The sequence below is a fragment of the Corella eumyota genome, chromosome 6 (assembly GCF_963082875.1).
Source record: "Corella eumyota chromosome 6, kaCorEumy4.1, whole genome shotgun sequence".
NCBI lineage: Eukaryota > Metazoa > Chordata > Ascidiacea > Phlebobranchia > Corellidae > Corella > Corella eumyota.
The window spans coordinates 3,961,372-3,977,856 of record NC_137495.1 but is presented as its reverse complement, the minus strand read 5'-3'; the positions used below and the strand labels follow the sequence as shown (position 1 = coordinate 3,977,856).

At 31.8% G+C, this 16,485-nt stretch overlaps 1 protein-coding gene across 1 annotated transcript in view; it reads left to right on the top strand.

Moving 5' to 3' along the window:
• Positions 1–16,179, top strand: part of LOC145755675 (uncharacterized) — a 64,433-nt gene extending 48,254 nt beyond the window's left edge. The window contains exons 191-248 of the mRNA XM_082571927.1: positions 57–195; positions 273–332; positions 424–587; positions 657–801; positions 977–1,069; positions 1,142–1,308; positions 1,985–2,129; positions 2,305–2,397; positions 2,470–2,636; positions 2,713–2,851; positions 2,929–2,988; positions 3,080–3,243; positions 3,313–3,457; positions 3,633–3,725; positions 3,798–3,964; positions 4,041–4,179; positions 4,257–4,316; positions 4,408–4,571; positions 4,641–4,785; positions 4,961–5,053; positions 5,126–5,292; positions 5,369–5,507; positions 5,585–5,644; positions 5,736–5,899; positions 5,969–6,113; positions 6,192–6,251; positions 6,394–6,560; positions 6,686–6,821; positions 6,948–7,040; positions 7,113–7,279; positions 7,358–7,496; positions 7,574–7,633; positions 7,725–7,888; positions 7,958–8,102; positions 8,181–8,240; positions 8,342–8,508; positions 8,618–8,753; positions 8,830–8,922; positions 9,162–9,331; positions 9,444–9,582; positions 9,656–9,979; positions 10,049–10,150; positions 10,285–10,405; positions 10,989–11,119; positions 11,256–11,357; positions 11,459–11,571; positions 11,720–11,872; positions 11,952–12,052; positions 12,128–12,233; positions 12,637–12,936; positions 13,037–13,144; positions 13,577–13,711; positions 13,927–14,036; positions 14,251–14,455; positions 14,533–14,653; positions 14,778–14,914; positions 15,372–15,545; positions 15,809–16,179. Coding sequence (XP_082428053.1) covers positions 57–195; positions 273–332; positions 424–587; positions 657–801; positions 977–1,069; positions 1,142–1,308; positions 1,985–2,129; positions 2,305–2,397; positions 2,470–2,636; positions 2,713–2,851; positions 2,929–2,988; positions 3,080–3,243; positions 3,313–3,457; positions 3,633–3,725; positions 3,798–3,964; positions 4,041–4,179; positions 4,257–4,316; positions 4,408–4,571; positions 4,641–4,785; positions 4,961–5,053; positions 5,126–5,292; positions 5,369–5,507; positions 5,585–5,644; positions 5,736–5,899; positions 5,969–6,113; positions 6,192–6,251; positions 6,394–6,560; positions 6,686–6,821; positions 6,948–7,040; positions 7,113–7,279; positions 7,358–7,496; positions 7,574–7,633; positions 7,725–7,888; positions 7,958–8,102; positions 8,181–8,240; positions 8,342–8,508; positions 8,618–8,753; positions 8,830–8,922; positions 9,162–9,331; positions 9,444–9,582; positions 9,656–9,979; positions 10,049–10,150; positions 10,285–10,405; positions 10,989–11,119; positions 11,256–11,357; positions 11,459–11,571; positions 11,720–11,872; positions 11,952–12,052; positions 12,128–12,233; positions 12,637–12,936; positions 13,037–13,144; positions 13,577–13,711; positions 13,927–14,036; positions 14,251–14,455; positions 14,533–14,653; positions 14,778–14,914; positions 15,372–15,545; positions 15,809–16,024 — 7,872 coding nt within the window. The 3' untranslated portion in view covers positions 16,025–16,179. The remainder of the gene's footprint in view (positions 1–56; positions 196–272; positions 333–423; positions 588–656; positions 802–976; positions 1,070–1,141; positions 1,309–1,984; positions 2,130–2,304; positions 2,398–2,469; positions 2,637–2,712; positions 2,852–2,928; positions 2,989–3,079; positions 3,244–3,312; positions 3,458–3,632; positions 3,726–3,797; positions 3,965–4,040; positions 4,180–4,256; positions 4,317–4,407; positions 4,572–4,640; positions 4,786–4,960; positions 5,054–5,125; positions 5,293–5,368; positions 5,508–5,584; positions 5,645–5,735; positions 5,900–5,968; positions 6,114–6,191; positions 6,252–6,393; positions 6,561–6,685; positions 6,822–6,947; positions 7,041–7,112; positions 7,280–7,357; positions 7,497–7,573; positions 7,634–7,724; positions 7,889–7,957; positions 8,103–8,180; positions 8,241–8,341; positions 8,509–8,617; positions 8,754–8,829; positions 8,923–9,161; positions 9,332–9,443; positions 9,583–9,655; positions 9,980–10,048; positions 10,151–10,284; positions 10,406–10,988; positions 11,120–11,255; positions 11,358–11,458; positions 11,572–11,719; positions 11,873–11,951; positions 12,053–12,127; positions 12,234–12,636; positions 12,937–13,036; positions 13,145–13,576; positions 13,712–13,926; positions 14,037–14,250; positions 14,456–14,532; positions 14,654–14,777; positions 14,915–15,371; positions 15,546–15,808) is intronic.
• The last annotated feature ends 306 nt before the right edge of the window (positions 16,180–16,485 follow it).

Below are 16,485 nucleotides of genomic sequence, written 5' to 3'. Positions count from 1 at the left end.
ATAATGAAATGTTTCCGTTTAAAAAAGGTATATATATTTACAAACCTTAAACATAGAATGGTGGCTGGTGTGCAAGTTCCAGAAATGCTGCGTCAACCTTTGACAAATATGGTAAATCTACTTCCTGTAAACCTGATGGAAAAGGAGGTCCATGGGGCAATGCAGTTTATCAGATTCAAAATGCCACAAATATAGGTAACATATAATAATAAATTAATATTTATTTATGTGGCTTTGGTTATATTTTAAACATTTTAATGATTTAATTATAGGTGGAAGTAGAATTATTCGTGGTGGAACTAATGGCACAGATGCTTCCGATCCAATTTTAGGTAATGTTCATTTTACATAAACAAATAATGAAACTACTTTAAAATTTTGTGTTTAAAATATGTAGCATTTAATAGTTTTGTTTGTGTTTAGTTCAATATGGAAAACTGGGATGTTGGGAAGATAAGTTGGATAGAGCAATACCTAGTTTAACATATCCTTCCATATTAAATGGAAATTATGCAACCAGAAAACGAGCTTTCAAGAAATGTCTTAAAGCTGCATACTTAAGCAACTTTACAGTATTTGCTCTTCAGGTCTGTTTAAGAAAAGTGTTTGTTACTTATTGCTTTTTGTATATATTAACTCAAGTTTATTAAAATTAGAATGGAGGAAACTGTCGCTCATCTGCAGATGCACAATTAACATATAAGAAATATGGACCATCTGATGCTTGCTTGCCAAATGGAAAGGGAGGTCCTTGGGGTAATGAAGTTTATCAAATATTGAATTCTTCATCATTGGCAACAGGTAAAATTTCTTTTGTTAAACGTAGGTTAGTCAAATTGTTATAACATAATTATTAATATTTATCTGATAGGTTTTTGGTGAAAAACAATTAAAGTAAATAAAACATTTTTACTATAAAAGTGCTTTTGTTTTGTGATGAATAAAACTACATATTTTGATATTTAATACTTTGTAGGTCCATCTGCTTATGTTGGTGAAGTAATAACTGGAGATATTGAAGTCCCATTTAATACATCAGCTGGAATTCCAGCAACTACAGAATGGAAACGTAATTTTAATTTATATATATTGAAGAAAAATTTAAAATATTTATGCTTTGCTAATTAAATCTAATTTTTAGTCATGTACAGTCCAATGGGTTGTTATAAAGACACACGTAATAGAGCAATACCTACTTTGGAAGGCGAATCTCCACTTTTAAATGGTCCTTATCAATCAAGAACTGATGCTATTCTTAAATGTGCTGCAGCAGCAAATAACAATGGTTATGCAGTATTTGCAGTCCAGGTATTTAACTGTTTAAAGTCATAATGAAATGTTTCCATTTAAAAAAGGTATATATATTTACAAACCTTAAACATAGAATGGTGGCTGGTGTGCAAGTTCCAGAAATGCTGCGTCAACCTTTGACAAATATGGTAAATCTACTTCCTGTAAACCTGATGGAAAAGGAGGTCCATGGGGCAATGCAGTTTATCAGATTCAAAATGCCACAAATATAGGTAACATATAATAATAAATTAATATTTATTTATGTGGCTTTGGTTATATTTTAAACATTTTAATGATTTAATTATAGGTGGAAGTAGAATTATTCGTGGTGGAACTAATGGCACAGATGCTTCCGATCCAATTTTAGGTAATGTTCATTTTACATAAACAAATAATGAAACTACTTTAAAATTTTGTGTTTAAAATATGCAGCATTTAATAGTTTTGTTTGTGTTTAGTTCAATATGGAAAACTGGGATGTTGGGAAGATAAGTTGGATAGAGCAATACCTAGTTTAACATATCCTTCCATATTAAATGGAAATTATGCAACCAGAAAACGAGCTTTCAAGAAATGTCTTAAAGCTGCATACTTAAGCAACTTTACAGTATTTGCTCTTCAGGTCTGTTTAAGAAAAGTGTTTGTTACTTATTGCTTTTTGTATATATTAACTCAAGTTTATTAAAATTAGAATGGAGGAAACTGTCGCTCATCTGCAGATGCACAATTAACATATAAGAAATATGGACCATCTGATGCTTGCTTGCCAAATGGAAAGGGAGGTCCTTGGGGTAATGAAGTTTATCAAATATTGAATTCTTCATCATTGGCAACAGGTAAAATTTCTTTTGTTAAACGTAGGTTAGTCAAATTGTTATAACATAATTATTAATATTTATCTGATAGGTTTTTGGTAAAAAACAATTAAAGTAAATAAAACATTTTTACAATAAAAGTGCTTTTGTTTTGTGATGAATAAAACAACATATTTTGATATTTAATACTTTGTAGGTCCATCTGCTTATGTTGGTGAAGTAATAACTGGAGATATTGAAGTCCCATTTAATACATCAGCTGGAATTCCAGCAACTACAGAATGGAAACGTAATTTTAATTTATATATATTGAAGAAAAATTTAAAATATTTATGCTTTGCTAATTAAATCTAATTTTTAGTCATGTACAGTCCAATGGGTTGTTATAAAGACACACGTAATAGAGCAATACCTACTTTGGAAGGCGAATCTCCACTTTTAAATGGTCCTTATCAATCAAGAACTGATGCTATTCTTAAATGTGCTGCAGCAGCAAATAACAATGGTTATGCAGTATTTGCAGTCCAGGTATTTAACTGTTTAAAGTCATAATGAAATGTTTCCGTTTAAAAAAGGTATATATATTTACAAACCTTAAACATAGAATGGTGGCTGGTGTGCAAGTTCCAGAAATGCTGCGTCAACCTTTGACAAATATGGTAAATCTACTTCCTGTAAACCTGATGGAAAAGGAGGTCCATGGGGCAATGCAGTTTATCAGATTCAAAATGCCACAAATATAGGTAACATATAATAATAAATTAATATTTATTTATGTGGCTTTGGTTATATTTTAAACATTTTAATGATTTAATTATAGGTGGAAGTAGAATTATTTGTGGTGGAACTAATGGCACAGATGCTTCCGATCCAATTTTAGGTAATGTTCATTTTACATAAACAAATAATGAAACTACTTTAAAATTTTGTGTTTAAAATATGTAGCATTTAATAGTTTTGTTTGTGTTTAGTTCAATATGGAAAACTGGGATGTTGGGAAGATAAGTTGGATAGAGCAATACCTAGTTTAACATATCCTTCCATATTAAATGGAAATTATGCAACCAGAAAACGAGCTTTCAAGAAATGTCTTAAAGCTGCATACTTAAGCAACTTTACAGTATTTGCTCTTCAGGTCTGTTTAAGAAAAGTGTTTGTTGCTTATTGCTTTTTGTATATATTAACTCAAGTTTATTAAAATTAGAATGGAGGAAACTGTCGCTCATCTGCAGATGCACAATTAACATATAAGAAATATGGACCATCTGATGCTTGCTTGCCAAATGGAAAGGGAGGTCCTTGGGGTAATGAAGTTTATCAAATATTGAATTCTTCATCATTGGCAACAGGTAAAATTTCTTTTGTTAAACGTAGGTTAGTCAAATTGTTATAACATAATTATTAATATTTATCTGATAGGTTTTTGGTGAAAAACAATTAAAGTAAATAAAACATTTTTACTATAAAAGTGCTTTTGTTTTGTGATGAATAAAACTACATATTTTGATATTTAATACTTTGTAGGTCCATCTGCTTATGTTGGTGAAGTAATAACTGGAGATATTGAAGTCCCATTTAATACATCAGCTGGAATTCCAGCAACTACAGAATGGAAACGTAATTTTAATTTATATATATTGAAGAAAAATTTAAAATATTTATGCTTTGCTAATTAAATCTAATTTTTAGTCATGTACAGTCCAATGGGTTGTTATAAAGACACACGTAATAGAGCAATACCTACTTTGGAAGGCGAATCTCCACTTTTAAATGGTCCTTATCAATCAAGAACTGATGCTATTCTTAAATGTGCTGCAGCAGCAAATAACAATGGTTATGCAGTATTTGCAGTCCAGGTATTTAACTGTTTAAAGACATAATGAAATGTTTCTGTTTAAAAAAGGTATATATATTTACAAACCTTAAACATAGAATGGTGGCTGGTGTGCAAGTTCCAGAAATGCTGCGTCAACCTTTGACAAATATGGTAAATCTACTTCCTGTAAACCTGATGGAAAAGGAGGTCCATGGGGCAATGCAGTTTATCAGATTCAAAATGCCACAAATATAGGTAACATATAATAATAAATTAATATTTATTTATGTGGCTTTGGTTATATTTTAAACATTTTAATGATTTAATTATAGGTGGAAGTAGAATTATTCGTGGTGGAACTAATGGCACAGATGCTTCCGATCCAATTTTAGGTAATGTTCATTTTACATAAACAAATAATGAAACTACTTTAAAATTTTGTGTTTAAAAGATGTAGCATTTAATAGTTTTGTTTGTGTTTAGTTCAATATGGAAAACTGGGATGTTGGGAAGATAAGTTGGATAGAGCAATACCTAGTTTAACATATCCTTCCATATTAAATGGAAATTATGCAACCAGAAAACGAGCTTTCAAGAAATGTCTTAAAGCTGCATACTTAAGCAACTTTACAGTATTTGCTCTTCAGGTCTGTTTAAGAAAAGTGTTTGTTACTTATTGCTTTTTGTATATATTAACTCAAGTTTATTAAAATTAGAATGGAGGAAACTGTCGCTCATCTGCAGATGCACAATTAACATATAAGAAATATGGACCATCTGATGCTTGCTTGCCAAATGGAAAGGGAGGTCCTTGGGGTAATGAAGTTTATCAAATATTGAATTCTTCATCATTGGCAACAGGTAAAATTTTTTTTGTTAAACGTAGGTTAGTCAAATTGTTATAACATAATTATTAATATTTATCTGATAGGTTTTTGGTGAAAAACAATTAAAGTAAATAAAACATTTTTACTATAAAAGTGCTTTTGTTTTGTGATGAATAAAACTACATAGTTTGATATTTAATACTTTGTAGGTCCATCTGCTTATGTTGGTGAAGTAATAACTGGAGATATTGAAGTCCCATTCAATACATCAGCTGGAATTCCAGCAACTACAGAATGGAAACGTAATTTTAATTTATATATATTGAAGAAAAATTTAAAATATTTATGCTTTGCTAATTAAATCTAATTTTTAGTCATGTACAGTCCAATGGGTTGTTATAAAGACACACGTAATAGAGCAATACCTACTTTGGAAGGCGAATCTCCACTTTTAAATGGTCCTTATCAATCAAGAACTGATGCTATTCTTAAATGTGCTGCAGCAGCAAATAAGAATGGTTATGTAGTATTTGCAGTCCAGGTATTTAACTGTTTAAAGTCATAATGAAATGTTTCCGTTTAAAAAAGGTATATATATTTACAAACCTTAAACATAGAATGGTGGCTGGTGTGCAAGTTCCAGAAATGCTGCGTCAACCTTTGACAAATATGGTAAATCTACTTCCTGTAAACCTGATGGAAAAGGAGGTCCATGGGGCAATGCAGTTTATCAGATTCAAAATGCCACAAATATAGGTAACATATAATAATAAATTAATATTTATATATGTGGCTTTGGTTATATTTTAAACATTTTAATGATTTAATTATAGGTGGAAGTAGAATTATTCGTGGTGGAACCAATGGCACAGATGCTTCCGATCCAATTTTAGGTAATGTTCATTTTACATAAACAAATAATGAAACTACTTCAAAATTTTGTGTTTAAAATATGTAGCATTTAATAGTTTTGTTTGTGTTTAGTTCAATATGGAAAACTGGGATGTTGGGAAGATAAGTTGGATAGAGCAATACCTAGTTTAACATATCCTTCCATATTAAATGAAAATTATGCAACCAGAAAACGAGCTTTCAAGAAATGTCTTAAAGCTGCATACTTAAGCAACTTTACAGTATTTGCTCTTCAGGTCTGTTTAAGAAAAGTGTTTGTTACTTATTACTTTTTGTATATATTTACTCAAGTTTATTGAACTTAGAATGGAGGAAATTGTCGCTCATCTGCAGATGCACAATTAACATATAAGAAATATGGACCATCTGATGCTTGCTTGCCAAATGGAAAGGGAGGTCCTTGGGGTAATGAAGTTTATCAAATATTGAATTCATCATCATTGGCAACAGGTAAAATTCCTTTTGTTAAACGTAGGTTAGTCAAATTATTATACCATAAATATTAATCTGTATTAAATTGGTTTTTAGATGTTGGTACTGGAGGTATTTCAGGTGGTTCAGGTGTTGATACAACAAAACCTGTTTCATGTAAGTCTTTTTAAATAACATTAGAATAAAATTAAATCTAAACTAATTTCATGTAAAATTCATTTAAATAATAATATCACATTAACATTTAGAATTAAATCTTGTTGAATGTGTTAAATATTTCTTAACCTTTGTTTGGTAGTATCATATGCTGATCTTGGATGTTGGAGGGATAATATTAACAGAGCTATACCTCCAATGGAAGGAAAATCTTCACTTTTGGATGGAAGTTACCACACAAGAAAAAATGCTCTTGCCAAATGTGCAGAGGCAGCAAAACAAAACAATTTTACAATCTTTGCCTTGCAGGTATATTATCTTTTATGAATAAACAACATTTTAGAATTGCTGTAAACTAATTTTGAGATTTCGGTTTTAGTTAATAATTGAAATATGTTTAAATTTTAAATTTATTCGATATGATTAATGTTTAGGATGGTGGGGAATGTTTTGGTTCTTCCAATGCATTGTCTACAGATTATAAAAAGTATGGTTCCTCAAAAGCTTGTAATGCTGATGGTAAAGGTGGTCCATGGGCAAATCAAGTATATGAATTGGTATCTGCTTCAGGTATTAAAGTATTCAATTTATTACAAATTTTGTTTTATTGTATAGGGTGTATTGGTTACAAGAATTCTTTTTATCTTGGTTATTTATATAGTTGCTATAAAATATGACAGGAATAATATTTTGTAGGTACATCTGCTTATGTTGGTGAAGTAATAACTGGAGATATTGAAGTCCCATTTAATACATCAGCTGGAATTCCAGCAACTACAGAATGGAAACGTAATTTCAATTTATATATATTGAAAATAAATTTATAATATTTATGCTTTGCTAATTAAAAGAAATTTTTAGTCATGTACAGTCCAATGGGTTGTTATAAGGACACAAGTAATAGAGCAATACCTACTTTGGAAGGCGAATCTCCACTTTTAAATGGTCCTTATCAATCAAGGACATATGCGATCTTAAAATGTGCTGCAGCAGCAAATAACAATGGTTATACAGTATTTGCAGTCCAGGTATTTTTACTGTTTAATTGCTTATAAAAAAAATTTGTGTTCAAAAAAGATATACATATTTACAAACCTTAAACATAGAATGGTGGTTGGTGTGCAAGTTCCAGAAATGCTGCGTCAACCTATGACAAATATGGAAAATCTACTTCCTGTAAACCTGATGGAAAAGGAGGTCCATGGGGCAATGCAGTTTATCAGATTCTAAATGCCACAAATATAGGTAACATTTGATAATAATTTTATATTTTATAATGTGGCTTTGGTTATTTTTTAAGCATTTAAATGATTTTATTATAGGTGGAAGTAGAATTATTCGTGGTGGAATTAATGGCACAGATGCTTCTGATCCAATTTTAGGTAATGTTCATTTTACATTAACAAATAATGAAATTACTTTAAAATTTTGTGTTTAAAATATGTTGCATTTAAAAATTTTGTTTCTGTTTAGTTCAATATGGAAAACTGGGATGTTGGGAAGATAAGTTGGATAGAGCAATACCTAGTTTAACATATCCTTCCATATTAAATGGAAATTATGCAACCAGAAAACGAGCTTTCAAGAAATGTCTTAAAGCTGCATACTTAAGCAACTTTACAGTATTTGCTCTTCAGGTCTGTTTAGGAAAAGTATTTGTTACTTATTGCTTTTTGTATATATTAACTCAAGTTTATTAAAATTAGAATGGAGGAAACTGTCGCTCATCTGCAGATGCACAATTAACATATAAGAAATATGGAGCATCTGATGCTTGTTTGCCAAATGGAAAGGGAGGTCCTTGGGGTAATGAAGTTTATCAAATATTGAATTCTTCATCATTAGCAACAGGTAAAATTCCTTTTGTTAAACATAGGTTAGTCAAATTGTTATAACAGAAATATTAGTTTGTAATATATTGGTTTTTAGATGTTGGTACTGGAGGTATTTCAAGTGATTTGGGTGTTGATACAACAAAAAAAGATTTATGTAGGTTATATTATAATAACATTATAAAATTAAAATAATTTAGGAATTATCTGTAAAAATTAACAGCATTGTTTTAAATTGTATTTACTTTTGTTTGATAGTATCATATGCTGATCTTGGATGTTGGAAAGATAAAATTGACAGAGCTATACCTCCAATGGAAGGAAAATCTCCACTTTTGGATGGAAATTATCACACTAGAAAGAAGGCACTTGCAAAATGCGCTGAGGCAGCAAGACAAAATAATTTTACAATCTTCGCTTTGCAGGTAAACTACTCTTTTAACGCAAAAAAAGTGATTTGTTCAGGTATGTGTATATTTTTATTGCTTTTTCTGGTCAGGCTTTAATAATAAATATGTTAAATATATTGTTTAGGATGGTGGGGAATGTTTTGGTTCTTCCAATGCATTGTCTACAGATTATAAAAAGTATGGTTCCTCAAAAGCTTGTAATGTTGATGGTAAAGGTGGTCCATGGGCAAATCAAGTATATGAATTAGTATCTGCTTCAGGTAGAACTTGTTCTGTTTTATTTTTAGTAGCCTATACGATTAACATAAGTAATCAATTTTTTTCGATAAACTACAGAAAATGAAACAACTACAGATCCTGGTGTTTCTACTGGGGAAAGTTCAGATCACGGCCCACCATGTAATAAACTGGAATGGCAAGATTGCACAGGTACCGCAATAACAATTTTTTTTTAATGTAGCTAACTGTTAATGTTTCTTTTTATGAACCTTAAGCCAAAATCTGACACAAAGGCAAATATTGCATTGTTTTAGTGTTTTAGTATTTTTAGGAAATTTGTATTACTATTATTACCTTAAGATTAATGTATCTTTTCTAGCATAATTAAGTTATCGTTTTTAATTAAAGACAATAAAATATTTTGCAATAATAATGTTTATTTATTTTAGTCACTTACAGTGACTTAGGTTGTTGGAAGGACAATGACTTAACTCATGCTATTCCATCGTTAGAAAATACATTTACGTTGCTTATGGGTTCTTATAAGAAAAGAACTAATGCTATTGCAAAATGTGCGATTGCAGCATATATTCGTAACTTTACTGTGTTTGCTCTGCAGGTACTATTTTGGGGGCTGTTTCATGTGATAACAATACAACAAATTTTTTGCTTACTTAAAAATATTTGTATTGCAAAACTTTGAATGTTAATATTGAATTTAATTAATAAAGGACGGGGGAATGTGCTTTAGCGGCCCAAATGCTTTAGCCACATATAAAGAGTATGGACCTTCAGGTGCTTGTCTGGCTAATGAAAAGGGTGGACCACTAGCTAACAATGTGTTTCAGATACTGTATGCTACCCAACCGGGTAAATATATTTAATTTAGTAAATTAGTATCTTGATAAAATACCGGCTTAACATAGCTTGGAAATAAATTTAGAAGATCCAGATCAAACTGATAATACAAATGGAACTGATAGCGGCTTTGTAGATAATTTGGTAGTTGGTGGCAAAGGCGGTAAAGCTGAAGATCAAACTGAAGGGAAAGGTGGTGCAAAAGGTGGCGGAAAAGGTGGTGGAAAAGGTGGCGGAAAAGGTGGCGGAAAAGGTGGCGGAAAAGGTGGCGGAAAAGGTGGCGGAAAAGATGGTGGAGAAGGTGACGGAAAAGGTGGTGGAAAAGATGGCGGAAAAGGTGGCGGAAAAGGTGGCGGAAAAGACGGTGCAATAGGCGGTGGGACAGGTGGCGGAAAAGGGGGTGGAAAAGGTGATCTAAATATCTTTGTTTTTTAAATGATACAAAATATAGTAAAAATTAATATTTTTTTGTTTTAAGCTGGCAAAAGGCAACAAAGAAAAATGTTATTCTCCTGTACAAAACGCACCTGTTCAGCAGGAAGTTTATGTTATGATAATGGAGATGGGCCACATTGTTTAGGTAATTGTTTTTTGGATATTTATTTCTTTAATTGTAAGAAAGAGTTTTTTAAACATAACATATATTTTTCCATACGAATGCATTATCATAATAATTGTTAATAGAATACGCTAATAAACAATTATTTATTTTAGTGAAAGAAGACTGTTTAATTTCTGCTTACGATAATGGCTATAGTTATACTGGGGATATAAATGTTACCTCTAGCGGAATTTCTTGTCAGGATTGGGCTTCCCAGTCGCCTCATGCACACACGTAATATTTATATAACATTGTTTAAGTATTTAATTATGTTTGATGTGTGGTGGCTGACTTCACAGCTTTACCATAGTGTAACTTTCGCTACTTGTTGCAGTCTCTAAGCGGTTTTGACAGTTTGGCTATAATAAGGTTTTTTGGCTCGGCAAGCATTGATTTGGCCTTACTTAGGGATGCAATAGCATGAAAGCGTGGTGTAGTGGTAAAAACACTTGCCACACCACCATGATGTCGTCGGTTCAATCCGCATTGCTCTCATGCTGTAGCACCCTTGAGTAAGGAGCTATAAACGGTATGAACTCCCGCTGAGCCAACACTTAATCAGCAGCACAATTACCGGGCAATTATAATCTATATAATATCTTAAACTGCCAAAGCAACTCGAGATTGGGTTGAAAAAAATGATGTTACTCTATGTTTAGGTCGCACATTTGACCTTCCCACATCAAGGATAAATATATATACAAAAAAAACACAATACGGATTAAACCAAAAACCTTGTGTAAAGAAACCAAAAGTTTAAACTTTTTTAAGTATATTTTTTTGAACCAAAACCTAAATATTAAACTTATTTTGCCAGAGCACTTTTTGATTTTCCCGAAGCGGATTTGACTAAAAACTATTGTCGCAACCCGGACAAAGATACCAAGCCTTGGTGTTACACAACAGATCCAGATGTAATATGGCAACATTGCGATATACCTTTGTGTTGTAAGTTTTCGATGTAGTGAACTGTTGTGTAATTTTGCAATTAAATAACGTATTTGTAAACTTATTAAACACTTTAAATACGCTTTGCTAAATATAAAAAATTGTTCTAACTTTTATTATATTTTTATTTGCTTAGTAAATTGTGCTGCACTGGCAATATCTAAAGGAAGAAAAACTTACTATTTCGAGAATACTGTTGCCGGAACTACTGCCTACAGTAATAAGACATGTAAAGCAGGTATATACAATACTTACAAAGATTATTTTTTAGTATGCATTAGAATTTAAAGAAAGATACTTTATTAAGTTAATTGTTTGTTTAATGTAAATTTGGTGAAGGAGGTAGACCAAAGGCTGCTGTGTCATGTGTTGAATCGGAAGGCCGAGCTTCGTTTGATATTACAAGGCTAGTGGTTCGTCCTTGTAAAACAGCTAGACAAGCAAGACAAGAGGTTTTAACATTTTTTTTAAATTGCTTTTTGTTTTTTAGACATTGTCTATTTTTTTAAACTTTTTTTGCTGATAAATTTTTAATCTTGGTTTCTGTTTCAGTAATTTTAATAAAGTTAGTTTTAAATTAACACAATGATTACTCTTTAGCTGGTCGAAGCCAAAAATAAGTCCAACTCTTTGATACTGGGAACTGTTGACGAACTATCTGTAATATCGGAAGATGATTTAAATGCAACAAGCATCAACGAAACAGTTGAAACGTTATCTTACCTCTCAGAACTAAACAACACCGTTATAAAGGTAACTAGAGTGAATATAGACTGATAAAACTTAAAGAAGTTTATATTTTTTTTAATTTAAATTATTTCTAACTTTGTAGGACAACGCAACGGTTTTACATGAGTATTTACAAAGTCTTGCAGCAGTTGTTAGCAACGTAATGGATTCAACTTCACAACAAAACAAGGGTGCTCTGAAACGGTTAGTTTTGATCAACTTTTTATGTAACGTTTACTTTGTAAGAATTTGTTACATTTTTGTCGATTTTATTGCCAGGGAGAAAAAGTTGTTACGTAAAGCCTGGAAAAAATCTCAGAGTGGCTTAAAGCTTGGTGATAAACAAGATAATATGGTCATAGACACACCCAACCTAAATTTCCAAGTAAAATTTAATACAGAATGTTGTATATCAATTTCTATGTTTTGGTCTAGCCTATGTGTTTTTGTTTTGCTCGTTTTAGCCTTTTTTTGTATATATCTTTATCCTCGATGTGGGAATGTTGAATGCGCTACTTAAACATAACATCAGTTACTCCGACCAAGTCTCGAGTTGCCTGTGGCAGTTTGGGTTATTATAGAGACTATAATTGCCCGGTTATTATACTGCTGATTAGGTGCTGGCTCAGCAGAAGTTCATACCGTTTATAGCGCCTTACTCAAGGGAGCTACAGCAAGAGAGCAGTGGGGATTGAACCTACGACCTCATGTGTTGTGTAGCAAGTGTTCTTACCACTACACCGTGCTGCCGGGTTTAGTATATATATGACTTTATATTACTTTGCTAGGCTCAGCGTCCAGTTATCACAAAGGGTGATGGTAACTCACGGTTTAAGTTTCGCAGCATATACTACAACAGTGGCGTAAGTTCAAATGTGGCCAGGGCCGTGGGAAGGCGTTCTAAAAGACAAGTCAGTGGAGATACCGAGGAAGCGGACCACATATTAATAGATGTTTCCTCTAATGTTCTTGAGGAAGTTTACGGAGTTTTAAACCAGACCATGGTTATAAACCCTGACGATATTATCGTAACGTTTTCTCTGTATCGCGAAGCTACGTTGTACCCATCTGACTACACTATAAACGAAGTAAGTAAAATAAGTTTTATAAATAATTTTTTTAAACCTCGATAAATCAGAATAGCAACCGCTTGAAACATGACACCACTTGTATTTGGTTTGTATTTAGATTGTCTCGGTTTCGACTGAACCAGAATATACTGAACCTTTAACAAATCCAATTACTATTACTTATAAATGGAACCTTCCACCTGCACTACAAGAAACCGAGGAAGAGGTAGTTTTTAAATGTTTGTTTATATATTGTACTTGGTTTAATTTGTTTAATCGGTTTTAAAAAGTTGTAATCTTATTCAAATAGAATCATCACGTTACATATATAATAAAAAGAATTAAATAATAAAATAGGTAATAATCCAGTCCAAAACTCCACAGTCAAATCAAATACTTAACTAACTTAAAAAGAGAAGGTAAACAACTTAATTATAGACCACAAGTAAAAAGCAAGGTTACAAGACTTACACCATGTTGCCCGCACACAAAATTAAGATAAGAACCCACGTGACGTTAAGATACGTTACAATACCTTAATTTGTAGTTTTAAGGACAGTGGGGGAGGGCATTTATGCCGAGTTTGTGTAAAGTTTAATCCTGAAAAAACTTTATATAAAATCAGATTTATTTGTCAAAAATATATAATGTTTTTTAGACAATTTATACAACACAAAGATGTGCGAATTGGGACGAGGATTATGGAATATGGTTGTTTGACGCTTGTACGTTGGTGGCTTCGAACCCACCTTCCTGCAATTGTAAGGAATTTGGAATCTTCACGTTAATCGAGGTAAATTTATGTTAAGCAGTATTTACTATGTATTGACATTTTTGTTCAGTTTAATTTGTAATTATAATTAAAAAAACGCCAGTTTATATAGTAATTAACGATAAACTGTATGTATGTATAAATTAGCCTACTGACTTATAAGTTATATTAAGGTGATATAGAAGTTTGGAACAGTCAAATTAAACTATTTATTACATTTTTTATAATTCTTTTAGTTCCATTCGAAGAATTATCCAGATCTGAAACTGCCCCCTGTTATTTATGTTGGTGGAATATTCATGGTTCTTCTTCTGATGCTGACTTGTATTATTTATATTTTGTTCCCGTAAGTATTTACTATTATTTTAAACTAGATGTCGTTTGGTAGTTGCAACGAATGTTTGCTCGTGTGTTTCTTTAGAATTTCCACAAAAAAGCAGTTTATTTTAGTATGAAGTTCTTTTATTGGACAAACATTATATATTGTTCCATTATTTAAAAACAACTTAGACTTTACTCTGAAAATATTGCGTTACGAGCATTACAATTGTTCGATTTAGATTTTTCCGAAGTCGGGAAACAACTCCGGCTCTGGTGTGCATATATCTTTGCCTAATTATTATGACAATCACGTTTCTAGTTGGCGTAGGTAAGGTAAACAACTCGAATTGTAACGTGGTTGCTGCGTTATTACAATTCTTCTATTTGAGCTCGTGGTGCTGGATGAGTGTGTTTATGTACCAACTTTATTCAGTTTGGCTTAAGGTAATATATATTTGACACATTTTAATTTTAATTTTTAAATGGATTTTTAAAAAAAAATTATTTTTTGTTCGGTGTAGAAAGAAAACAAGTTCTCGTACATACTGGCTGCTGTCTTTGCAGTTGGCGTTCCCCTTATTATAGTTTTGTTCGATGCTCTTATAACTCTTTATCATATCGATCCACCAAGTTCAACAATGGGTAAATATTTAAATTTATTTTGCATAAGGAAGCCAACAGTAATTTGTGTATTAAGAGCAATGAATAAAAAAGGGTAGTTAAATTGTTTTATATTCCTGATACTTAAAATTAAATATTTTTTTAGTGAGAACAGCGTATCGAATGGGACAAGCATGTTGGGTACAAGGAAATTCATTTTATTTCGGCCTTCTCCTACCCGTTGGAATAATGGTGTTGTTAGCTATTATATTCACCTTTGTGCTGTTATGTAACTCGCCACCAGTAAGTTAATTTAAAACTAATACGCTTCTAATTTCTGTATTTAATTATCACTGTAAAATTCCACCTTTGCAGCTTATAAACACCTGACTAAGTCTTAAACTGCCATTGCAGTCTTTAAATATTGTTAAAGTTTTTTTTTTGTATATATATCTTTATCCTCGATGTGGGAAAGTCGATTGCGCGACCTAAACATAAAATAACATTAGTTACTCCAATCCAGTCTCGAGTTGCCTTTAGCAGTTTGGGATCTTATAGATTATAATTGCCCGGTTATTATGCTGCTGATTATGTGCTGGCTCAGCAAAAGTTCATACCGTTTGTAGCGCATTACATAAGGGCGCTACAGCATGGGAGCAGTGGGGATTAAACCCACGATCTTATGGCGTTGCCGAGAAGTGATAATAACTGGCTATTGTTTTTTATGCAAATTGTTAAGAAATATTGAATTTTTTTGTAGAAACGAGTAACGGTTAGCAAAAAGAAGTTCTTAGATCACCAGGAAGTACTGGCGGTATTTTTGATCGTCCTGATTGTGTTTACTTGGCTGCTGGCTTATTTGTTCCTGCTATCAGAACGACCCGGAAATAGAAACACCACTAGTGTCCTTTTCATGATTTTATCTTTTATATTGGTAAGTATGCTTTACATTTCAAGTTATGAAACTTATAATTTTAAGCCAAGATCATTTCAGTAGACTTTGGTACGGGTTTTACGAGCCCTTTTTGAAAGTTTGATGCTATTTTTTTATTTTTGCCTAACATATAGTCCAACGTCTCGCACAGTTTCTTAAAATCTTAAGCTTGTCATATCATTAAATCAAAAATGCACGATGTAAAGTATTTTTATATGTATTTGGGTATTTAAATATTTTACTGGTAATGGTATTGATCGTAGGGTCTTGGCGTATTTTACATTTGCTGCTTATGGTCGAGAAAAATTCGAAACGGTTGGATTCCTAAATGTTGTCCATGGGTTAAAAAAAAGCCCAAAACAGACCGAGTACCAGTAAATCCTGAAGAGGAATCGATAAAAGAAGACGACGACGAATCGAAGGAATTAAAAGAAGACGACGAATTGGAGGAATTAAAAGAAGAAAAAGAATCCTCTTAATTGATCTTCAATAAGAGAACGTAGTCTTAAATCTAATTATCTAGGGTATGGTTTAAGTTTACAAACGCGCCATATAAGTTATATCCTTTTGTAGTAATCGTTTTGTTTAGTGTTTATAATTGTTTAAGTTAAATACATGTCGTAGTTTATTTGTATGTTTATTGGCATTCAATTAATTTTTGTAAAGTGTTGGTTGGTGTAACAAGATGTTACATCATCGCCAAAAAAAACTTTGAAACGAACACATTAAGGCCAATAGGTACAAATTTAATTCTACGCTTAAAGGTTTAGCGTTTAAATCAGGCATTTTGCTATTTAAGCAAGTTTGTTTTAGCCCGTAGGTTGGTAAAGGTCGTAAATTTATTCAGGCGTTTTAGTTATTTTACTTCTATTATTAACAGTGCGCGGTGAATCAAAGGAAGGAAAGAACATTTGCAGTTGTGCTTTATACTTTGCATTGA